General features: G+C 39.1%; 1 protein-coding gene across 4 annotated transcripts in view; it reads right to left on the bottom strand.

Moving 5' to 3' along the window:
* The window catches only part of alk (ALK receptor tyrosine kinase), a 350,840-nt gene that overhangs the window by 50,582 nt on the left and 276,526 nt on the right, over positions 1-23,732 (bottom strand). For 3 of the 4 annotated variants that reach the window (XM_058615376.1, XM_058615375.1, XM_058615377.1), the window contains exons 5-8: positions 23,503-23,636; positions 7,488-7,622; positions 2,746-2,880; positions 1,116-1,219 (exon numbers count right to left, since the gene is read on the bottom strand). In XM_058615376.1, the coding sequence (XP_058471359.1) occupies positions 1,116-1,219; positions 2,746-2,880; positions 7,488-7,622; positions 23,503-23,636 (508 nt within the window). The remainder of the gene's footprint in view (positions 1-1,115; positions 1,220-2,745; positions 2,881-7,487; positions 7,623-23,502; positions 23,637-23,732) is intronic. The other variant, XM_058615374.1, reaches the window with a different exon arrangement.

Raw genomic sequence — 23,732 nt, forward strand, 5'->3', positions numbered from 1 at the left:
CTGCTCCGGGTCCAAGTACAAAAAAAGAACCTTTATTTAGCTTGACCACTTGCGTAAGCACACACACTCACACACCGTCAGTTGTGTTGCTCGAGTGTGCACACACACACACACACACACACTACCGCTACCTCACCGCTGGATCACTCGCACGAGCGCACACTTTACACTCCGCTGCATTCTTCAAGCACACACACACACACACACACACACACACACACACACACACACACACACACACACACACACACACACACACACACACACACACACACACACACACACACACACACACACACACACTCAGCTGCACCTCTCTCTTACAGGAGGACTCATTCATGCTCATGCATGAAAAATATCGTTGCGTTACCGTTCATAATTTGAAAAATAGTGTGACATGTTTTGGTCATACCGCCTAGCACTTCCTATACATACTGTACATAGAAATAAATAGATAGATAAAAGACACACATGAATAATATGATTCCTTTATGTGTTTGTGGACACAATGGACAACATTGGAGCAGCTCACCTGATACGCTATCAGAACAAATTATACAGCAGCTTCAGGAAATAGTAATATTGAGGTTAGCTCAGTGAGGTTTACACCCACACCGTGGAGACACTATAACCTTATTTGTCTTTAATAAGGTCTACAATAAGAATACATTTAAAAAAAAAAAAAAAAACAGTTGGTAGTGTAAGTGCAAGTGTAAATACAGTATTATCATCGACTAGCTTCCTGATGCTGATATTTTCCCTTGTTTCAGTCGAAACAATCCACAGTCGTCAGATCAAAGTGAGAAACCCAGGATTCTTTACTTTTGTATGAAAACAAAAGTTTGTGCCAGTTGTGTTTTTGTGAGGTAAATCTGATTTGACCAAAAGCTGCATTTTAGTTGCATTGAAAATGTTTATATATTTGTGGAAGTTTTATTTTTTAATATTTACCTTTCATGCAATCCAAAAAACATTGCGATTAATATGAATTCAGTAACTGATGACGTTTACAAGTTACCTGACTTAACCCCGCAGTTCAGTGCTGCTCTTCTGCTCTTGTGTTTGTAATAGTGCATCTGAGGATGAGGATTATACAAAGGAAATACTTTGCTCACCGTGCATGGGGAGTTTCTCAGAGGTGGGGGGAAGAGAGGGCTCCTCAGTAATGCTGCACCTCTCTGGACTTTAGACTGGCTTCCCTCCACACTGAATGTAGCTCCTTTAACACACAAACACACACAGAAAAAAAACTGTCAGAAATAGTATACTATACACCATAATAAGTACAAAGAGAGTAAGGTTATTCTATGATGCACACATAAAACCTAATCTAAACGAAGATTTTCAAGAGAAATATCAAAGAGTATAAGCTGAACCTTTGTAGTAATAGTGATGAAAATAATCACATATCAGAGGAGATTGCTCTAAGACCGCAAGGGAAGTCAAATATGTTCTGCTGTATTTACATTTCATTACTAAAGGTGCACTAGAACCAGTGTTGTTTTCGTCAACGATGACGATGACGAAATTATTTACTTGCCGCCCCTTTTTTTCATGACGATAACAAGACGGTGACGAAATGAACGTAAATGTTATCGGGTGGTTTGTCAGACGTTCAAAATGCATGACATTTCTGCTTATTGTGCGCGTGATCTGTCAATTAAAACCTAAAGATTCCTTGGTCCGTGTTTCAAGACGGGTCAGGTGGGTTGCGACATCACCGCCGACCCCTCGCTCCCCGCCCTGGTGAGGCGACGCGGTTGGGGCGCACTGAGGACAGTCCGCTCCGATCAACAGTCGCAGTGAGTGCATATGTCTGCTGCCCTGGGAAGCGGCGAGGTCAGGGCAGGGGTTCGCTGTAAACTACCTTCACCGACCTTCGCCGAGCCGACCTAGAGTCGGTCATGGCGCACCACTGGTGGAGGAAACGTCATTATGTGTGACACTCTTGTATGATGAAATAGGCATCAATTCATGAAAACAATTGTGAAATATGGAGATTAAAGGTTTCTGCAATACTTATTTTTTTACTGAAACTGACTAAAACTGGACTAAAACTATCACATATAGAAATGACTAAAATGTGACTAAAACTAATAAGCATTTTAGTCCAAAAGACTAAAACTAAGACTAAATCTAGAATGTCAAAAACAACACTGGTGAGAACATGATCAACTACATGATTAGTTCATTCAGAATCAGCTGTCACAGATTGTCCGATGCCATTTTCTTCTCATACATTCCCGTAGCAGCACGGCACATGAAAACCAGTGGAAGCTCAGCTTCAATAGGTCGCTATGAGACGGCACAGAATAGGGTTTGTTTTGTTTTGTTTTTTTCTTCACTGTGGTGAATGACTGGATAAATGCAGCAAAATCATCACTTCCAGGAAGCTCAGTGTCTCTGGGAGTCAATGGAGCAGTGTGGGGGAAGCATGCCCAGCATGCCCAGCCCAGCATGGATGCTGGGCTGATGCATGATGATTGGAGGAGGAGTGGAAGGCAGAATGGATGTATAAATATAACTGGGCCAGAGATGAGCTTCCCCTGTTTCAAAGTCCAGCAACTGCCACTCCCACATGCTCCATATATAATAGTACTGTACAATGCTATAATGTAGGACTTTGACACCCGGGGTTGCAGATCTTAACAATGATCAGAGGTTCTTATTTTCTTTCTGCATTCACAAAGCAAACATACTGATTACTGGTATAAAACGTCAATTCAACTCATATTAAATAGAGACCTGATGATGGGCAGCTCTGTCTGGAAGCCTTGGCTGGAGACTGGACTCTCCTCCAGGAAAGACCACGACCCGTTATTGACTGCCAACTGCACTCGCCTTCTTCAAAAGAGCAGTAGCTGCCGTTGAGAAAGCGACCTGGAGAGAGACAGGAGAGATAATATATTAAGGGAGGACAGGAGAGGACGATGAAGAAAGGGGGACAAATAATGAATGGGCAGACATGATAGTGGTGGGGGCTGAGAGTGGAGTGAACACTGACTGTCAAACTGCCTCTGACTGCCTCACGGGGTGAGCATCAATCAATGAGCTGAGTGACGGTGAAGGTAAAGAGGGGGGAGAGGCATGCAGGCTCACAGGACTCAATGTACCGGTTATATTGTAATACTGAGCTACATTGAGATAAGGCTGTTCCAGCAGAGGCAGAAGATGAGAAAAGCCTGACAGGTCTCACTACAGTATGAGACAGTAGAAGCAGAGAAAAGAGGGAAGGTTTGAATGTGAATTACTGGATCATTCAAAGTAGGTGAAAAGGCAACACTGGAAAATGTTTGTCATATGAATCAATTAAATAATAGATGACTTGAAGGCACCCCTGTGCTCTTGTAAATTCAGGGCTACTACTGACAGCAGTCTGCAGTACTCTAATCAGAGTATTCCTACTTTGTTTCTTGTTTCAAAGTTATTTCAGAGTTAAAACCTGTTGATAATTGATTGTGAAAACACTGAGGAGGTGTGAGCTTTGGCTTTCATTCCAGTGTTTGAAAGTTTTCACCTTAAGTTTGCTTTATGTTCCTTTTATCTTGAGCTACCGTTTATGAGTGACCATTACCTACAAGAATCTTTAAGTGCAGTGATAGCAGTGTGCTTTTTGAAAATGGCATCATTCAGATAATGGAACAAAAATGGCCAGAGCACAGATCACAGATACACAACAGGCACAAAGGCAAGAAAAATACTTCCTTCCTCAATGACACACGTTTAAGATTTTTTTTTTTTATTGTATAAAAGGCATGTAAAAGGCCGAATTATCTGGAAAATCATTACTGTGTGTATTTTATCTTTATAGAAGTCAAACAACCGTTTCCCAGAAATGTTTATTTCCTCAAACAAATAAATGCATCTTTGCATTTCATGGAATAATATGTGAATTTTGTGTTCCTGTGTCCTGTGTTTTTATGAGTCACTCGTGTTGTTACGTAATCCAGTTAGTGTCCCTTTGATGCTCTGCATGCACAGATTCATTGTCACAAAATAAGATAACTGCTCAGGAAATGAATAGAGAATTCAGTGATGATGCCACTTCATACATATCTGTACACATTAGCTCTGCGTAGCTGTATCACTCTCTGGGCCTTTTTCTTCTCATTATTCTTCCCTGTTTGCTATTAGTCTAGTTCTGTCAGCCAAATGGATTCAGCTGATAGCAGTCATATTTCATGAGGTGGGAATAAGTTTGGCAAAACAGAATCATTTCTAGTTTATGCAAAGCGAATTGAACTTTACTTAATCCTAATGAATACTGATTGGAGTGTTAGTCACTTGTGTCATCATGACATCTTTACAAAATGTAACTGTCAATAAACACAAGACTGTAAGGTTCATGTAATGAGATACATACGTACATTATGCTGTGTCAAAAATACATTTCTTTACCATTGCAAAGTCATAAAGATGTAATAAAGCACCATTCATTGGTCAAATTCAATAACGATAACATTGAAATGAATCCTGTTTCCAGAATTTATTTGCTTTTGCCCACATTAAAGCTCAAAGGCTTAATCCTACAATACTAATATTAACAATATGTACAGTGAGATTCAAATGGTCAGACCAAGAGATATTTTTATTCAAACACTTTCTTTTCAATATTAAATTCAAACATTTGCAGTAGCCTTGAATGAGAAAAATAGTGTAGAACAAAAAATGATGCCAAACAGAAAAAAAAACAGGCATTTGCTGGCTGTTGCAGCATTTCTTTTCTTGGTTGTTCTACTGATAAAGGTGTTTATAAGGGTGTGAAGATTGATCCTTTCCAGTATGTCACTGTGAGCGGTCATTACTGCCAAGTAAGTGAGCCATTCCTGTGTCATGGTGCTGTGCAGCCAGGTCTTCAGCCTACGCAGCGCACACTTGGATGCCACAACAGAAATCCGGAGGGACAGACAGAGTTTTAGGAGCTCTGCAACCTCCACCAGGAGATCTTGGAGGACAGACACCATGTCCTGGATGGTGTCGACTTTACATCATTAACAAATGTTTCCCAACTGCTGGTTCATGCAGCCTCCACGTTCACTTACCAAGCATATTGGCCCTATTTATTTTGTAAAGATACGTTTCTGTGTGAGCAAAAATCAGTAAAAAATTAAAACATTGGCCTCAGTGTGTATGTGAGATTTTATCATTAGATAAGATGCCAAGGGGGAAAAAAAAGGAGAGATTTTCATTCCTACTTGGCTGATGCTTTGATGCGAAGCAGCATTCGTGTGTAGTTGCAGGGAAACGAAAGTGGCGGAAAGTGTGGAGTCACTGATTTCAGCTATTTAAGACTGACCGAGATTAACCAGAGGAAGCTGTGAAGGATGTGTTGATGCATAATGATGCAGTGGAAAGATGGTGAGATAGATTCACAGGGACTCTATTTTCTTTATAAGTCAGGAATCTTTGTGACTGACACAAGCAAAGTTTGGTCGTCCTGCTTTTTCCTGTTAATGAGCCATGGAACAGCTCATAAAGGATTTAAATAGATCAAATCGGATGAAGATAACTTGTGGAAAGATCACAGAGAATATGTTATCAGAAAGGAACACTGTGTGATTTGGGTAGCAGGGGGTAATTGTGATGAGTGATGCATATATAAATGGAATAAATACAAAGCATGAGGTGCACAGGCATGTGCATGTGAGGGAAAGAAAAATGTCAAAATGTCAGGGTGGTCTAATGAATGGACGATCATTCATTCTCTTAAAAAAAAAAAAGAAAAAAAAAAAGGTTATTTATATCTATGGAGTTGGTGGAGAGGAAACGAGAGGCGCTTGATGCAAAGCAAATGACATCTGGCCTTCACGCTACTGTGCACTTTTAACATTATGTGGACAGAGTGTAGAATAGAGGGTAGACCCACAGGTCCACCGTTCACAACAACATCAATCCATAAGGTCTCTCTCAAGTAATAGACCACACTTTCCAAGCTGCTTGTTGCTATTGTAAATCCATAAACACTGGTCTCGTGACGGTGCTTAAAAACAGGATTAAATATCTGTATGAATGTTACACTTGACAATGCATATAACAGATTGTACTTTCAATGGCTGCCAAATGAGGCTACTAATGTACCCAAGTGTACTTTGTGATTTATTGATCGTCTTCAAGCTAAAATGTTCAGTTTGGACTCCTAAAGTTTGTGCAGCTGTACAACTGTATAGTGCTTTTTTTTTTTAAATACAAACAAATGTCAGTTATATTTAAACCACAGTGAAATAAGTGCACACTCTGCTCATTAAGTCTAACAGATCAGCATATCTGTGTTTAGATCTTGTTTTTTCTGGTGACATTTATACAGTGCATATAAGAAAACCACCCCTGCACTACTCCTGTACACACAAAAAGTTGTCTTTTTGACCTCACACATCTAATTAGTACATTTAAACTAGATGTGACAGATGAGGGACGTTTCTGCGCCTCAAACAGAGTTTGATACAGTAAACGTGGGACATCTTTCTTGTGTTGCATTGTTATTTACTCCACAAAACTCCTTTCAAGACTCCAGAAGCATCTGATCATCTCTCTGATCTGCACAGCTGCTTATAAACACAAATCTGCTCTGCCACTCTAACTCAGATTTAATACTTTTCTGTCCATGAAGACCAAACAAGAGGATAATAACATAAACAATGACACAAATCTATTAAAAACTAAATGTATCAATTACTTATTGATTATTATTACTTAAATGCCCAAACTATAGTGACAGGAATTTATAGACTTGCGCCTGGTATTTATATGCCCGTAATTATCTAAAAACATGTACCATGCACACACTTATTGCATTCTAACAAAGATTGTACTCTTCAGTTATGTTCTCAGGCCAACTAGCACTTATGGCTTCTTGCAGTAACACCCGCAAGATTTCCATCCTCTCGCTATCTCTCTGCTCTCATAGTTAACAAATCTATGAGCACAGGAGAGCAGTCATCATTTTAATAGCCAGCCACAGGAGGCTGACCTGCAGTGTGGGCAAAACCAAATCACTTCTGCAGTTTGACATGCGTGGAAAAACTCAGAAATCTAACAACAGCGGCGCTCAAGATGAAAGCAACAACAATGTAGAATGGTAGCATGCAGGTCTAGCGCTAAAATTAGATAAATCACCATGCACACACAGAGCGAGGCCTATAGGGACTTCACTTATGATAGGATGTAAGCATACATCTCCTAGGTTTCATGAACAGCAGAAAACAAATGTGCAAAGAGTTAGAAACAGCAACCATGGAACATGTCAAGAGTGAGAAATGTTAGCCAGGCATGCTGTAACCGTGCTGCCCTTTTTCTGCTTTCCCCCCAGCCTATGTTAGGAAAGCACACTCAGTTGTTGCTCTATTGGGGAGGATATTAAGCTCCATTAAAGATGAAACATAAAGGTTGACCAACTTTCCCAACTGCACTGTTCTGATCGATAAGTAAAAGCAGAATGAACAGCTGACACACTCCGCTTTCCTCCTGTTAATTAGTAAACGTGTACTCACGACATAGTTCGCCTTCATCATCGCCGAGTGGACAGTCTGTGTTGAAGTCACAGAGTTTGTCAACGGGGATCCCGGGCCCCTGCTGACAGTGGTACTGACTCTCCAGTGTGATGTTTGGGCCGGGTGAGGAGGCTGCTGAGATGACGGATGAAAGAAGAGGGAGGAGGGAGGGACGGAAAAAAAAGATTAAATACTATGTATTCCTTTACACAAAAATAAAAGCACATGAAACCAAACTTGAAATTCCCACCACGCAGTTAGAGATTTGAGAATGTCAAAACAACAACAAAAAACACTTTTGAGGGAAAATAAATTCTGATAATGGTCCAAGTTTACCAATTAGATAATTGATTTATATTTGAGACAGCGAGAACAAATCAGCAGTCCAGGGGAAAAAAATGACTTACCTACAGTAGATAGAAAATATACAGACACAATATGAAAGTACATCAGTCAATGACAAAAACTAATATAACCTCTGACTATAAACCTTGTATGGTATTCACAGACTGCCTGTAGCATCATAAATAACTTCGCCCACGCTGCATAAGCATCTGGGCATGAATGCAGTACATATCCATCAGACAGGAAACACAAGCAGCAAAAACAATGACCTAGATACTGTAGAAGGCACACACACACACACGCACACGCACACACAAAGGCAGAACAATTTTATATGGCTGATCTCATCAACTCATCTGGAACCGGGGTCATTTGCATACCTATGCAAATCGAAGAGGTGATATCTGCAGGTTGTAACCTCCACCCTCATCATTAGACGCTGATCTCAGTCAAAGAGAACAAAAGAGAAACGAGGTTGAAACTGTCTGCTGATGGAAATCTTGGTTTTCCCGCACTCTGCTTACTGTTGAGTTTGCCCTTCATCTGCTTTATGCAGATTTGGTCCCATTCAGATGCACTTGTAGTCGGCAGTCTCATAAATTTGGAGTCCATGATGGGAGAGGCATGTTAGCTGAGCTGACTGGATATGTAGTAAAACTACACTCATTGTAAAATTGTGGAGCATAGCTTTTAAATAGAAACCATATATCCATTTAAATCATTGTCAACTCTTTGTGTGTTTCTAAATATGGCAGTGTTTAGATCTCCATTTCCAGCAACATTCCAGCGCTGCAACATTGTGCTAGTAAAGCGAAATGGCTGCCAACAGGTTGGCGTATGACTGAAAGCACAAAGAAGCATCCACAAAGTGTCAGGAGTGAATTCGACTGCTCAAAAAAGCAGTGTACGCATACAAACGCTCACTCAGTCAGATGGCGAGGTCTGATAGAAGTGTTTGACAGAGCCTGTTTTCAGATGAAGGACGCAGCGTAGAAATAACGTTGCATTGTTTCTATTCACAAATACTCAACAAAGGCAACGTAATAACAGCAACACCGACAAAACTCCCCAAAACATTTGCAAATCTACCGCTTTTCAGTCAGTATGATTCTCTGTGTGACACGATCATCACACTTCCCTCAACCTTGAACTCGGTCACAAACTCACAGCAGTATGGCAACAAAAACCTGAATATACTGTAAACGAAGGAAAGAGAAGAAAATGAAAAGTGTCAAACACCCGTAATTAGCAACATCACACCCTGTCTTTATGTTGCTGTTGCATTAAGGCTCCAAACAAACACCAGGACCAGGCAACCCAAAACAAGTGGATGGAAATACCCCGTCTCACCTCATTTGAGCTACTATTATTGTTAAATTAAGGCACTTAACAACACCATTTGTTTATACTACTGCATGCTTTAGTGGGCTTGATGCAAATACAATTTAAAATCAGCCAGTAAATAATCGTTTTCATGGAGAAATCTGTGTGGGTTTAATAGATGCAATTAAATATGTGTTAGGTAATGACATTTGTCAGTTGTAAGTAAAGCAAAAGTCACATTTATTTCCAGCTCAGGAAAATATGCAATATATAAAGCTAACATTCATGAGTAACATAGAAGATTTCAGTATTTCCACTACAGTAGTTAGTGCCAATCTTGTGTGGTCTTTGCATAGAGATCACTGTGTATCCATAGCTATTTGCAGAAGATGTCACTTCTTTGATTTCCTTCTGTGGTTGAGAAACCTTTAGGTTGAGTCAACTCTATGGATAAGAACGTGGTGAGTGGCATATTTTATTGGATGAAAACAGATTAGTCAAGGACTTCCCACAGTGTACTATTGTAGCAGGGCCTTAATGGCTACAGAAATATCAGTAAGTAAGCCAGTTCAGATTCTTTGAAAACATATAACACTGGGTCAATTACAGTAATTATTATTATTTTTTTTTTGTTCGTGTTTTTCTGTCTAATGTTTTCCTGTCTTTCAGAGTAATTTTTTTCTGTTTTTCGAGAACTCTCGCAAGAACCTCCAATCAGCAGTCTTTTGAGTCACTGAGTAGCCAGCCTGAATGCATTTCAAATGCATCATCATATCTATGGAGCATACCATATCTGTCCAACTGATCCTGGAGAAACATTGCTGATGTCTAGCAGATCTGAAGGGGCTTTCCTTCTGAACAACCGCAAAGTCCTCAGGTGCCTGCGTAAAGTCAACAAACTAATAATAACATCTATGTGACTTAAGGACAGGACAATCTCCCAGTGTCTTAAACCCAGATCAAAGTAAAACTTGATTAAACTAAACAAGTCCATGTTGTTATAAAACAAACTCTCAATAAAGGAATGAATGCGTTTATTGTTTCAAATGTTCTCTAAACTCAGAAAAAAAATTATTCAGTAAATCAGAAAATAATTATTCCCGAAAAACAAACCATGAAAAAAAAATACTCTGTAAAACAGAAACAAATAAATTACTCCAAAAAACAGACCAAAAAATAAATTACTCCGAAAAACAGACCAAAAAATAAATTACTCAGAAAAACAGAAATAATTGCTCAGAAAAACAAACCAAATTTTTTTTTCAAGTGAATGCAATGCATTTCTGTAGTAAATGATTTTTATAACGAATTTTTCAGTGCTCTGGACGGCACATTATGATTATTCTTACAGGACTCTTTACAAAGTAAAGAAAGAACAGTACACATGCTCATATGCATGAAACTTCCCTCTGGCACGAGTCAGTCTTTACACAAGACACACACAGAAATGAATTATACCATTTTATTCAAATAAGATGAAGCAGAGGCTTGTTGTTTTATGACCAAGAATGTGGTCTTGCTATGTGCATGACGTCATGCTCAGCATATGCATTATGCATTGTCTGTGCTCAGTGGCTTCCTCTTGGTGTAATATTGACACCCCAAGCAGAACAATTTGTCAAGAAAGAAAAAGTTAGAGTGCACTGAAACCTTTGGGCAAGGTATGTAAATTCATCGATTTATCTTTGTTTGATGACAGTGACCTAAAATGTATCTAAGGAGTTTTGTCAGTGAACTTTAAAGCTTACCGGAGCAGGTAACAACAGCCAGACATGGCCGCTGCCCTCCTGGTCTACACAGTTCCTAAATCACACTTGTCAGACGGTGAAAAGGGGTAAGTCAGTGTGGGATGGATTGCCTTTGGGAGTATATGAGTTTTGTATGCTCAGAGGGTGGGTTTATCTCAAAGGGGAATGATGTATGAGTAGTGAGGAACTGGACAAGTGACCAAGGAGGACACAGTAGCTGGTAACTAAACACCTAAACCACTTTTTCCAGGTTGTTTGCTGATCCAGCTGCAAATCTTCAGTTTAGTCAAGTATTGAAATTATACATTGCTTCACTGGTACCCTTTTTTGTAACCCTCTTGTCGAATCAGCGCAAAGCTTTTTGTCTCCTCTGGGACTTAGGCCCCATCCACACCTGGTATTAAGATCCATCCTCAGTGATCAGATCCCATGTGGAGAGCACTTAGTACGACTGTTGACCCCTGGCATTAAAATGCCTCCTTAATGTGTTTCCTGTGACCAGATGAAATCAGATCTTGATTTCCACAGCAAACACACACTGACATTGTGTGTTTTTTTTTTTTTTGAACAAAATCATGTTTTTAATGAGTCTGAAGTTACATGTGTCTGCTGTCAGTGTGTGTTCGTGTGTGCGTGAGAAAAAAGTCAGGATAAACTAAGTGAATCAACAAAATAAGATTTTAACCATTAGAAAAAAATCATATGCCGATCGTGTTAATACTGTGGCAGTGGCTGCAGATAAACGCATGATCGTTCATTAGGGAAACATTTCCTGTGACTGCTAAGAGCAGGTCAATTAAGGACGTGCTCTCTAATCCGTGCTCATGCATGTGGCCACCTCCATACGTGTTTTTGGTGATCAGATCTGAGGATACATTCAGGATTGACTGGAAGCATTCAGACCTGTTCAGGGCGGATATTTATCCCAGGTCTGAAAGGGTTTGGTGTGCATGTTTGTGACATGGTTTTCAAACATGGAAGGGGGAACAAATAGACTTTTTGGATAACATTGGGCTGGGCAGTTTTTTCTCCGACAGTGTGAACAAGGCCCTAGTGTAAAAGTGAAGAGCTTTCAATTTCAATAACAACAATATTTGCAATGACAAATAAACTTGGAGTTATTTCCCACCACAACATGTTGGCGTGACAAATTTACCTCTAAACCAGACAGTTTTTTAAAGTAAATATTCACAGTACCTGCCCCGGCGAGGTTCAAAAGCGTACTATGCGATGATTGGTCAGACTGTCCGCCACTGACTGGCCAGAGTGAAGTCACAGGAAGAGATGTCCGACACAAAAAAATCAAGCTGAACAGTGCCAAACTGTAGATCAGTTAAGACTACTTAACAATCCTAAAAACTTGGGTTAATCTCCAACAACTACCAGGGAAATCTCTATATTTGTATTTAGGGATAGCACCGGTGATCACGAGTGGCATCATAGACCCTGCCGCTGTAGTCTGTGGAGTAGGAGTCTGTGCTCTGGAGACAGAAATCAAGCCGAACAGTGCTGAACTGTATATTAGTTAAAACTACTTAACAATCCTAAAAATGTGGATTAATCTCCAACAACTACAGAAGTCTGGTGTAAAGTCACTAGTCACTCGTGTGTGTGTGTCACGTATAAAACGAAGTCACCACAGTTTCACGCAGCTGTGCGGTGATGACTCTTTTTGTAGTGGAGATGCAACCTTAACCGTGCCGTGCCGGTGGAAATACACTATAAAAGAAGAAAAAAAAGCCACCACACAAAACTGTGAAGGACAACCTCCACACAACAACTAAGCCAAGCTATTTTAGATACTAACAAAGATGCTGTGTTAAAATAAATGCTTCATACATTGAAACTAGTCTCTTAAGCAAGGCAATACTATATTGTGATGGAATTCTGATTTATTCTCTCATCACTACACTGCCTTTCAGCTTTGTAAGGTTTTATGACAAATAGGTTTCACTCTATAATGATGTCTTTCTCAAGGTCCATTGGGTTTTTAAATCCAGATTTGAAGGTCTACACTGACATTGATCTTCTATTACAAAGCTAGAGAAATAGGAAAAGGCAATGACTCAGACATGCTGTGGTTTAATACTCTTCCTCCCCTTGTTGATTTAGTCTAAATGTCAGAAAAGATTGAAAAAAAAAATAAGAGCCTGACATATTTTACAACATAATGTACAGGTTACCAGCATTAACCTCCGATAACTTCAGTGACAAACTGGAAAACTATCAAGAAATAGCTAGATAAAAGTCACTTACAACACCAAAGTGCTGCTAATATATGCTGTATAAGCAAGTGTTTACAGCAAGTGACATTCAGTAAGTGGAGAAATACAAGCCCAAGGTTAATTATACATGACACTTGTTAGACGTTCCTGCTACGTGCTGAAGTTATGTCTAACAAGACATGTTGCCTGTAAACTTTAGGACCTGGTCACCATTGCATAATTCATCCATTATAGACTGAAACAGAATACATCTTAGTAACATGCACAATGTTAGTGTTAAATAAAAGTTCAATGTGGATCTTGTGATCCTTTCTTAAGAAGCAATATAATACATTTTATGCAAAGGCAAACTCATCAAATCTTGCATATTTTAAGGTTAAATACTCCCTCACATCAGTTGCACATGTTTTAAAGATGCACTTTCTCTTAGGAAAGTCTCACTTTTGAGATTACCAATCTGCCAAATTGCCCTAATTTTAACTTTCATTTATGCCATCTGTTCACAGGGTGCAAATCAGGGGACACTTAACAAGATCAACGGGGAAAACAAACTAATAAATAAAATGAAATAGAAAGAGAGAATGAACAGCCAAAATATTCACTAAAACAAGTAGATGTTTTTCTTATTTGTGTTGCCTACAAACACTGTAATACATCTAATACATTTCTGGAATCCATGACAAAATTATTATGGAGGACATCAACTGGTGAGGTTAATTATTAACATAAAAGCCAAGGAAAGAGGTTCAGAGGTACAACAAAGGTCATACCAAACTGTGTGGTCACTGAAATCCCTAATAGCTCAGAGGTATCATGGTTTTGGTGTATTAAGAGGAACAATGGAATGTGTGTTTGGTTTAGTATAAATCCATTTATCACTCGTGTGATTTTTGCATAACCGCGTCATCCATGTTAAGTTATCAGATTCTACTGATGGAGGTGTCTCACTCTGGCATAACACGATTATGTAAAAGTAGTTTGCCGCACTGTTTGACTTGAATCTTTTGCTATGGTTTGGTGAAGATCGCTGGTGCATTTGAATAGAGACAGACATGTCTTTGGAAAAGTCATGAGAGGGCACTGCTATTAACACGGCCACAGATGTCCCCCCAAAAAAAACGATTTGCTCGTGCTTGGCGTGTACAAGCAAAAAAAACGGACAAGAAAAAGGACACACCTATTTATCACATTCTACTTATTCATTACTGTGTTCTGTAATCCCATACACTGTAATGAGGATTATGTTATTTGAGGAAAAACTCTAGGGGCCCAAGCGAGGGATGTGTCATATCACTGGCACCACAGCGAAAGATGAATCTGGAGATATACAAGGAGATTTACAGTCGCTGGGACGCTAAAGATGAATGTAGCCGAGTTTCCCACTGGACAGTTGACAGGACAAGAAGTATTTGCTCATAAATTCAATTAACTGCACACGGCCATGCTCGATTGGTCAGAGCTCTGCCCGATCACTGTTGCTATCTGTCATATTCACTGCTGCACAGAGAGCGAGAGGCACACACACTGGAGATGAGCAGAAGCAGAGAATAATAAAAATGCATTTAACATTCTATTCTACAGTCAAACGGTGTATGTTTAACAACCAAAAGTATGCCATTTTTTAAAGTGGTGAATTCATTACTAGCAATACAATATAATCCAAATTGTTTCATGTTTGAATGTGACTTGCCAGCAGCAAATACATGGTGCAGCATAGTAATAGTAGTCTGTTTGGGAATGTGATACAGTGTGTTGTTCACCTGGTTTAAGTCACATTCAGGTTGCAGGTGTAGGTAGGCTTACATGGTGTAGATCAGCTCCTGTTCCCAAAATGTGGGTCAACAAGATAATTCATGGGGGTCACCATAAAGTTGTAGAGAAAAAGAATATACACAAATTATTCCAAATTAAACGTCAAATTGTAGACTGAAATTTGTTTCCCATCAAACTATAAACACTGAAACTAGAGGGAATCATTCTTTACAACAGTTTTTCTTTCATCCACTGTTTGTGTGGTTATTTGCTTGGACTTTCCAAAAGACTTGAATTCACAGTGTGCATTATCTTACGCCAGTATCTTAAAAAGCATCACATGGTGGCTTTCCTCACCTTCGAGGCTTCTTGTGCGACCAAACCTATACTTGTCTAAGTAAACATCGTTACTGACAAATAATGTGGAATGGTTTTGACATCAAAGCATCTGGCCCACAGGCAGAGAGGTGTTGGTGAGACTGTATCCTTTGCTTTAAAACCATTAGCATTAGAACAAAGAGCTTCGATTCCTCAGTGGAAGCTTATCCTTGATGTTGGATTACAGTGAAGCAGGTACTGGCGTTACATCAAAAGCAAGACATCACCACAACTCACTGGCATGATATTGGCTTTAAAATAAAAGCAATTGAGGGAATCTTTGTGTAATTCAATGATTTAAAAACTAACTGTTTAACAGCCTATTCCTTGTTACAGAATGATAGATATTACTACATGCTCAATACCAACAACATACAGACATTTATCTTTTACAGCAGTTGGTTATTGTAACCTTACTCTGGATTCAATCCAGTTACTTCTTCTGTTGCTTTTCTGTCTCCAGTACCGACCCAGTACATTGGAATGACATGGTAATATTGTGTAACTTTTTGATCCCTGATAGACATAAGACTTTGGGACAAAAAAAAAATCTCCTTAGGTTTGCTCCATGTTGACAGGACATCTGTGACTGGGGAGGCTACTAAAGATCAATGCTAGTGACCTAGAGCACTATCATGACAAAATTATAGTGGATATGGTAAACTGGCCATAAAGGAATGAACAAGGTCAACAACAATTTTTACTTGGAATAAAATGTGCTATAAAACACAGGATTGAGTGATAATTAGGGGCCAAAAGAGTGCGAGGAAAACATTCCCTCAATCATTACACCACCACCACCAGCAGCAGCAGCAGCAGCAGCAGCAGCAGTATCTTTGTGGATTTTAAGAACAGATTCAAGCTGTTGATATTAAATGCTGAGCCTACCATCTGCAGCCTAAGCAGAAATCCAGATTCATCAGACTATGCTGTCTATATTGATGGTGAGTCTGTATCCAATACAATTTCAAATGTGTGTTCTCGTCAGTCAGTAGAATAAACTGCATGTCCCGCTGTTACAGCCTCAAAGTATTTTGAGATTTCTGAAAGTTCATTACAGTTTAAAAAAAGAAAGAAAAAAAAGAGTTACTGAAGCCTCTATTTGTCAGCTGTTTCTAGTCTAACCATTTTCCTTTGACTTCTCTCTTTAGCACAGTGTTCTATCCACATAAGTGCTGCTCACTGGTTTTTCAGTCTAACAAAATCACTGTTGTGTGTGAAAATCCCAGGAGCTCAACTGTTTCAATAATATTCACACCTTCCAGTCTGGCACCAACAACCACGTCAAAATCACTGAGATCACATTTTCTTCCATTTACATTCATTTAATTTAAATTCATATTTAAAGATGCAACATTTCTTCATTATATTAGCCTAAAAACATTTTGTCTATTTTCTATTTATTTCTATTCAAGGTTAGTGGTCTGTTTCTTTTTGGTTACCTTTTAATGACATCATCTGCTTTATTGTCACGGCTATAACTTCCAGCGTGAATCCACTATGAAAGGAAATATTCAGTTCTACAAGTTAGCCAGTGTGTTGTCTTTTGCTTTTGCCTTTTATCGTGTGTATTTGCAACTAATGGACTAAAGTACTCATTGCCATTTGCTGAGCGATCCTCCTCTGACGCTCATCATAAAGCACGAGACAAACAAGACAATTCAAATCTGCCGCTTCCCAACATCATTACACTAGGTCTTTTTTAATTGTTTTGATTGAGAGATCCTAATTGCACACTGTGGATTTAAATAACACCTTTTTAATGCATAAAATGGAGTGAAAAACACAACAATAACTGAAGCTTCTGACCTATATGTGCATAATTCTATGAATTGTAATGCTGCAACATCATTGGCTGATTTGATAATTGCATGAATAAGCAGTATAATTGTTTTTATGGATGTGCACAGTGGGTGTAAATTCTGCTATGTTAAATAGGGAGTCACATTTTAAATAATTTAAAAACGTTTTGATTGGTTGCCACATTGTGACATTGTAGAATTATTTGAACGAAATGGACAAAGGTCACTTGAGGACCAAACACACAGGACACTTTCTTTATGGAGACCTGTTCACCTATTATTACTGTAAATACTATGTTTTAAAAAGAATGGTCTGAAAAACAAATCCCAATGCAAAGAGCTAAATGTTCCAAAGTCTGATTATATTTCACCAGAATTGATGTGAATAATAATCATCGCCTCCAGTGCAATAAGAGTTTTGCTTTTAAAAGGCGGTAACAAGCAATAGCAAGCATCACGATGTTCGACAGCCTAGCTCGTATGTCTCCTGTGTCTCCCTCCAACCCCAGGTATGAACCCACGGTGAGTCATTTAAATTATGCAATCATGAGTTAATAGTATTCCTCAGTTATGGTTCCAACAGTAAAATGGTTATTCAGAAAACAGAATTAAGTATGTTATTCATTAATTTATTGATTTAGTCTGAGCATAGACCTCCTTCATACATAAATATATCTAATTATTTAATTATTTAATTTATTATTTAATCCTTAACTTATTTTGTTTAGTTGTTTATCCTACAAAGAACCAATGAGAGTACTGTCAAAACACCAGATTTAAGGCAGTATCAAAAAAGTAGTAGTACCTTTTAAATCTTAATACTCATCCCTATATCTCAGAGGTCAGAGGAAAATGTCCAGCCTTACCCAAGTAACTGAATACACAATATATTGAAGCTTGTAGCAGATGGGCTACAGCAGCAGAAGACCACGGCAGGGACTTAAGAAAAGTAGCTGCAGTGTATTTATGTTCTGATCCACTGAAAATATCATAGAAGTAGTTGGTTAATACAACACATGAGCTTTCATTTAATGATCCTATTGCTATTTTGGAAGCTTATAGTTGCTTTAAGCTTAACCTCGCTTTATGTTAAATGCAAATATAAAATGGGTACTTTGCGGTCTGTAATTCATTATGGTGACTTATGGTATATGCATATATGCACGCAACCTCCTCAATAATCTTAGTCTTAATTCAGTGTATCATGCAAACTGCCTGTATGGATTACGTCGGAAAAGTGTCTGCATTAAAAACTCAGTGTAGAGGAGACGCTGCATGGGAAAATTGTTAAGGCAGGAGATTGGATGTACCGCGTGTTGCAGCTTAGAACTGCCAGATAGAGGCCTGACTAGAGGCAGATTTTTTTTCTTTTATTTTTTTCTTTGTCATTGGGCTAACAATGCATGACCTCCAACAAGTCTTAAATAGATCTAAAAGTATCCGGAGCCATCAGATCTACCGATCTGCACACCAATTAACACCAAGTTAAACTGGCAGGTAAGTGAGCCGTGTTTTTTCTCCAAAAGACCTTTTCACATACCTTAATGATTGAATGAAACACAAATGCAATGATCATGTTTGGGGTTTTTTTTAACTCCAGGGTTATGGTTATAGTCTAACCCCTTGGTCTGTAATTTGTCAGGCGAAACACTTTTTTATCTGTTGCTCTTCACTTCCACAGAGAAATCAATAAATAGAGTTGTCTTGGGGGAACATAAGAAAAAATATAGCTACACTGCAGCTGATACATCCCAACCCTCTCCTGTCATTTATTTATTTATTTTTGCAAACGCTCTGACCTCAAGACACAGGAACACACGCTGTCTGAAGGAGAGAGCGCTGTGAAGACGGCTTCATTGATACTGACTGCATCATGTCTAAGTCACATGTAAGAAAACACTCAACATTATGACAAGGAAATGTGCACAAAGCAAGGGTGGTTAGCACCAGAAAACTAAATCATTCAGTGTTTTAGAGACCAATTACAGATTATTACTGAAGTTAAATGTGGAAAAAAATGAACAAGAATAAAATGGTTTGACCAGGGATTAAAACACAGCCTACAGATAAGATGTCATGGATCATTAAGCAGTTTGAATTTCTATCTGTTGGCAAAATCGATATGAAGTAGCCAAAAAACAAAACACAGAAAAGGGACTTTCCAGCTGTTTCCAGACACACAGATAAATGATTCTTCTTGATTGGGATATTTTCCACCATCAAAACAATCAAACCTTTGACAATAAAATCTTGTGTTGCTGAATGTAAATTCATGCTTTTTTCCCCCCATGGGAAATAAAGCAACACTCACAGTGTTTTGGCCCTGTTGTATTTTAACTTCTGCTCCATGGGATTCAAATGTCAGCTGAAACTATCACAAGTATTATGGATTTGGTGAAGGTAGACAATGACTTGTTTGGGAAGAATAATTTAAAGTATAAATGGTTTCGATGTTGCAATAACACTGCAGTTTGATGAAACCCTTTGATGAAAGTTTGACAGGCAACAATGGAACCAGTTACACATTGTCACTCACGCTTACAAGCCACTGTGTCACTGGATCTCTTAACATCAAATATTTATGTATAATTGCCTTTTTATCCCATAAAAAAAAAAAATCCACAGATGACTTTAATTTATACATGCAGTCAAGGTGAAATTGGAAACAATTAAAGGCTCATGCTGGAGATCTTCCATGCATTTAAAAGGAAGCCTCGGTATGACACTGAAAGGCTTTTTCCCTCCAAATCACCACCACACATCCATCCACATGTCCAACACTCTCCTCACTCCATCAGCTTTGTCCAAACCCATTTCCCTCATTGCGTCTAAAGGACCATCTGTGATTGATGGGCCTGGGGACACCCTCACTCTGCTGTGTACCTAATCACAAAGTATAGACTCACTGTGACGCTCCATTAGGAGCCCGCAGCACCATGGTGTAATGGTTAGGGAAATGGGCCAAGAACGGGAAGGTCACTGGTTCAAAGTCCCATGGGGTTTTCCCACTGCCTTGTCTCAGCTACATGTAAAAATGGATATGTGACAGTTTGCAGGGTAATGTACGAGCATAAATACTGAGTAAGCTCTTCCCTGGATAAACATTGCTTTAACTTGTAATGTGACCTTCTGCCTTGTCATAGACAAAGTCGCGATTGACACAATCTGGCAATGAGCTTGTCAGTTAACACATCAGTTTACTTACAGGGGAGAAACAAAAAAAATGGCATTGAGAGATCAGCTATACTTGACCAATTTGGTTCTACGACACAACCGTCAGAGAAATACTGGGCAGAAGGGATTCTAACTTCCTGTCAGGAAGGATGAGCTTCAAAAACAGGCATATATCCACACAAGTCACTTTCAGGGCAACAAATTGGATTGCTTGTTGGCCCTGTGACTGATGAGTTAATTAAAGTGGAGGGGTATAGAGAAAGAAGTCACACACTCCTCCATTTATTTATCCTGTATTGACTATATCTCTGAGCACTTCACTGGGTTGAGTAATCGCTGCCTTTCTGCACAAGAAAACAACAAAGACAGAAGAAATGGACATTGTATTGTCAAATATGATCGGAGAGAGATTACACAAACTTTACGAAATCATAAAAAACCCGACTCTTAACTATTGTATCTCAAGAGCTCAAATAACAGTTAAAAAGCACCACATGAAGTTGGTAATCATACTAGCTGATTTTTGAATTATGCTTTTCCTGAAAGATTCCTCTCAGTCTGCAGGAAATCATTATGCAATTGCCCCAGTTAGAAATACAGAACATTACATGTTCACAGATTTCAATCTGAGAAAACTGAAATTACAACATCTGTCACCAATAAATCTGTTTGATGTTTAACCATCCGTACCAAAAGGCTGGTGACTAATAGGTGTAATTAGATAATGTTGAGCACAGGGGACTGGAACAAATAAAGCAAACAACTATCTTTGCCAGGGAATCAGTTTAAGAGTCTTAATCGAACAACCTGTCTTCATGTTCTGTGCTGGGTAAGAAGGGAGGTAATTTGAGCCCAGGCTTGTGACAGGTGCTGGAGGGGAGAGTGGGGGAGGTTTAGAACACTGTGAAATGTGGTGAGGCTGCACGATGAGCGTGCCGAGACGGATTAAGGCTTAGTTTGGGTGTGGGATGTGAGTAGTAGGTGTTGTGCTGCGAACCCAGGTGGTGCCTGAGGAAAGTACAGTACGTCCGCATTTTCTCTCTACAAGCCCCAGCTTATGTGCTGCCTGGCAAGAGGAACACAGTGAACCAAGAGAACAATTAAACACTGTTCAACTGTGTCTGGATTTGCATGAGCAACAGCAATGTGCGCCGTCCAAACAGTAACGGAAAAGACACTGGAGAATAATTAACCCTGCATTGGAACTGATACTGATTTGTTTGTGCGTGAGCTGCTTTTATGCTTGTTTTGCACACTTATCAGACAGAAGTGACTGACTCCCTCAGTCCTGTGCTGTGTTGAAGGTTCAGGGAAGAGATACGAAATGTACAGGCAGTTTAGTTTCTTTTTCAGGCATGCATTGATTTACATGCACCAAAAAGGCCTACATAAAGAGGAATTCAGATGTTGCTGATTTGTTATCAGTGTGCCAGTGTTGGCCAGCTGTGAGAGACTCATTATTATCTATCCTGCATTGTTTCCTGACATCAGGTCTAAACATATTCATGAACCAAATTCCAAGACCTAAAGCTCAGCAGATCTTTTTTGAAAGATTTAACCAATGTTCCTTCTTCAGTCAATGTTGACCGAGCATAAAAGCTATTTCATTGTTGCAGAGCTTAAAGAGACTCACCCTCGATAAAAGTAGAGAAGATTAGGTTTGCTGGACTGTGTGTATGTCTCTGAATTCAAAGAGGCCCTTGGGAACAATTCCTTTAAAGATGTTATATATGGTATTATAGGAAAATATATAATCTAAACTCTGCTCGAAAAACAAGCAATGACGTAAAATGGGCTTTGAAGAAGCTTTGCACAGGACTGGGGCCATCTGTCACATGTCATCTGTCTGTTGTCCAAGTGATCCACCCAAACTCTCTGTCCAGAAACCAGGGCAACAGAAGACGATACTTCTTGAAAACTTGTTCACACAACGAGGCAATATTCCCAGATGTCCAATGAATCTTCAAAAAGACTTGGCCAAACTTTTTCTGAATCTTTTATGCCCCGTGTGTATCCTGAAACCACAACTAATAAATTAATAATAACAAGCTTACAAAAGTCTACAACTGTGACAGCCATGTTTTTGATAAATGCTAGCAGCTACAGTTGGAGTTAAGGTTGCTTTTTCAAGGAGTGGTTTTTAATTTTCTCTGAACTAAAGAGGCAAAAAAAGAGAAAACAGCTCCGTGTCTCAAAGAGAATTCTTTAAACATTCTACACTATGTACTCAACATATTTTCTAATGATTTGAAGAGTGCTGAGCTGGAGTGCAAGCATAATGCAAATCCATTAACATAATAAAAAAAAAAGGAGGTATGTTAGTAAGCAACATTCATATCAATGTAGAAATCTCTTTTTGAGTTCTGCTGCCAGTTTTAAGATTTAATTTAGTCCATAATAAGCAGCTACTGGAGGAGCATCATCCTTCACTTGATTATTCCTTTTTATGTTGAGCAGTCTCGAGCACAGTCTGGTAAACAAGGTGGGTAACTTTTCTCCAAAAGCTTGAAATTCACTCAGTCACTAAGTCACTCACTATCATGCACTTTTAATGAAGCTGTTAAAGATATGAAGACATAGGATATTAACATAGATTTGGATGATATTAGAATGTGTACAATGTGTCCCATTAAAACATCATCTGCTTGATATGCCATTTTTGCACCATTCTGCCCACCAGACATCTGTCAGACAAAAAAGGGGGATTTTGTCCTCATTTCCTCAGTACTGCACACTTAAAATGTTTGAACACGTGTTGTTGTGCTTCTGCATCTAGCACAGAGGAAATTGAATCAGTTACATTAATCCAATTTCAGTAGTTTCCAAGGTTGACAGAGAGGCATATTATTTCAGTCTCAAGCAGAGTGTGCATTCATTCTTTCATCCATTCATTCCACGACATGGTGTAATGAATTTGAAAACACAGATTGGAGCTGTGCAATTTCCATGTTGTAACTGCTGTTATAAGACATGTGAGACACATTTTAGTCTGCAAACATTTCAATATTCAGACACTTGCACTCCAAGACAAACTGAACAATTGAGCAGGGATTCCAAGTATGTATATAAATTTCATATATATATAAATATTTGCATTATTCTGAGCTGTGATGAGAATAATTTTGGACATAGTTTTCTTTCCAATAAACTCACAACATAAACAATCCATTCTTTACGTTGTAAGTTGTGTTGCTCACAAACAAACAGACAAACATAGCGGAAACACAACTCCATTTGTGGAGGAACAGACATGGATATAACAACTTACCCATGGTGCAGTTGGTGGTGAAGTGGGGCTCGATAGTGGCCATGTCATCCTGTGGGATCCGCTGATCATAACTGGCAGAGACCCGAAAAGGCGATCCTCCGTGGGTGCCCAGGGTGAGGTGGACCACTGCCCAGCTGCCAAGGAGAGAAAGCAGGAGCAGGGTCAGTGCGAGGAGCAGACACCATGACTGACAGAGAAACCCACATCCGCTGCGGGGGACGGGGGTTAGA

Source organism: Solea solea, chromosome 18, assembly GCF_958295425.1.
Source record: "Solea solea chromosome 18, fSolSol10.1, whole genome shotgun sequence".
Classification (NCBI taxonomy): Eukaryota; Metazoa; Chordata; class Actinopteri; order Pleuronectiformes; family Soleidae; genus Solea; species Solea solea.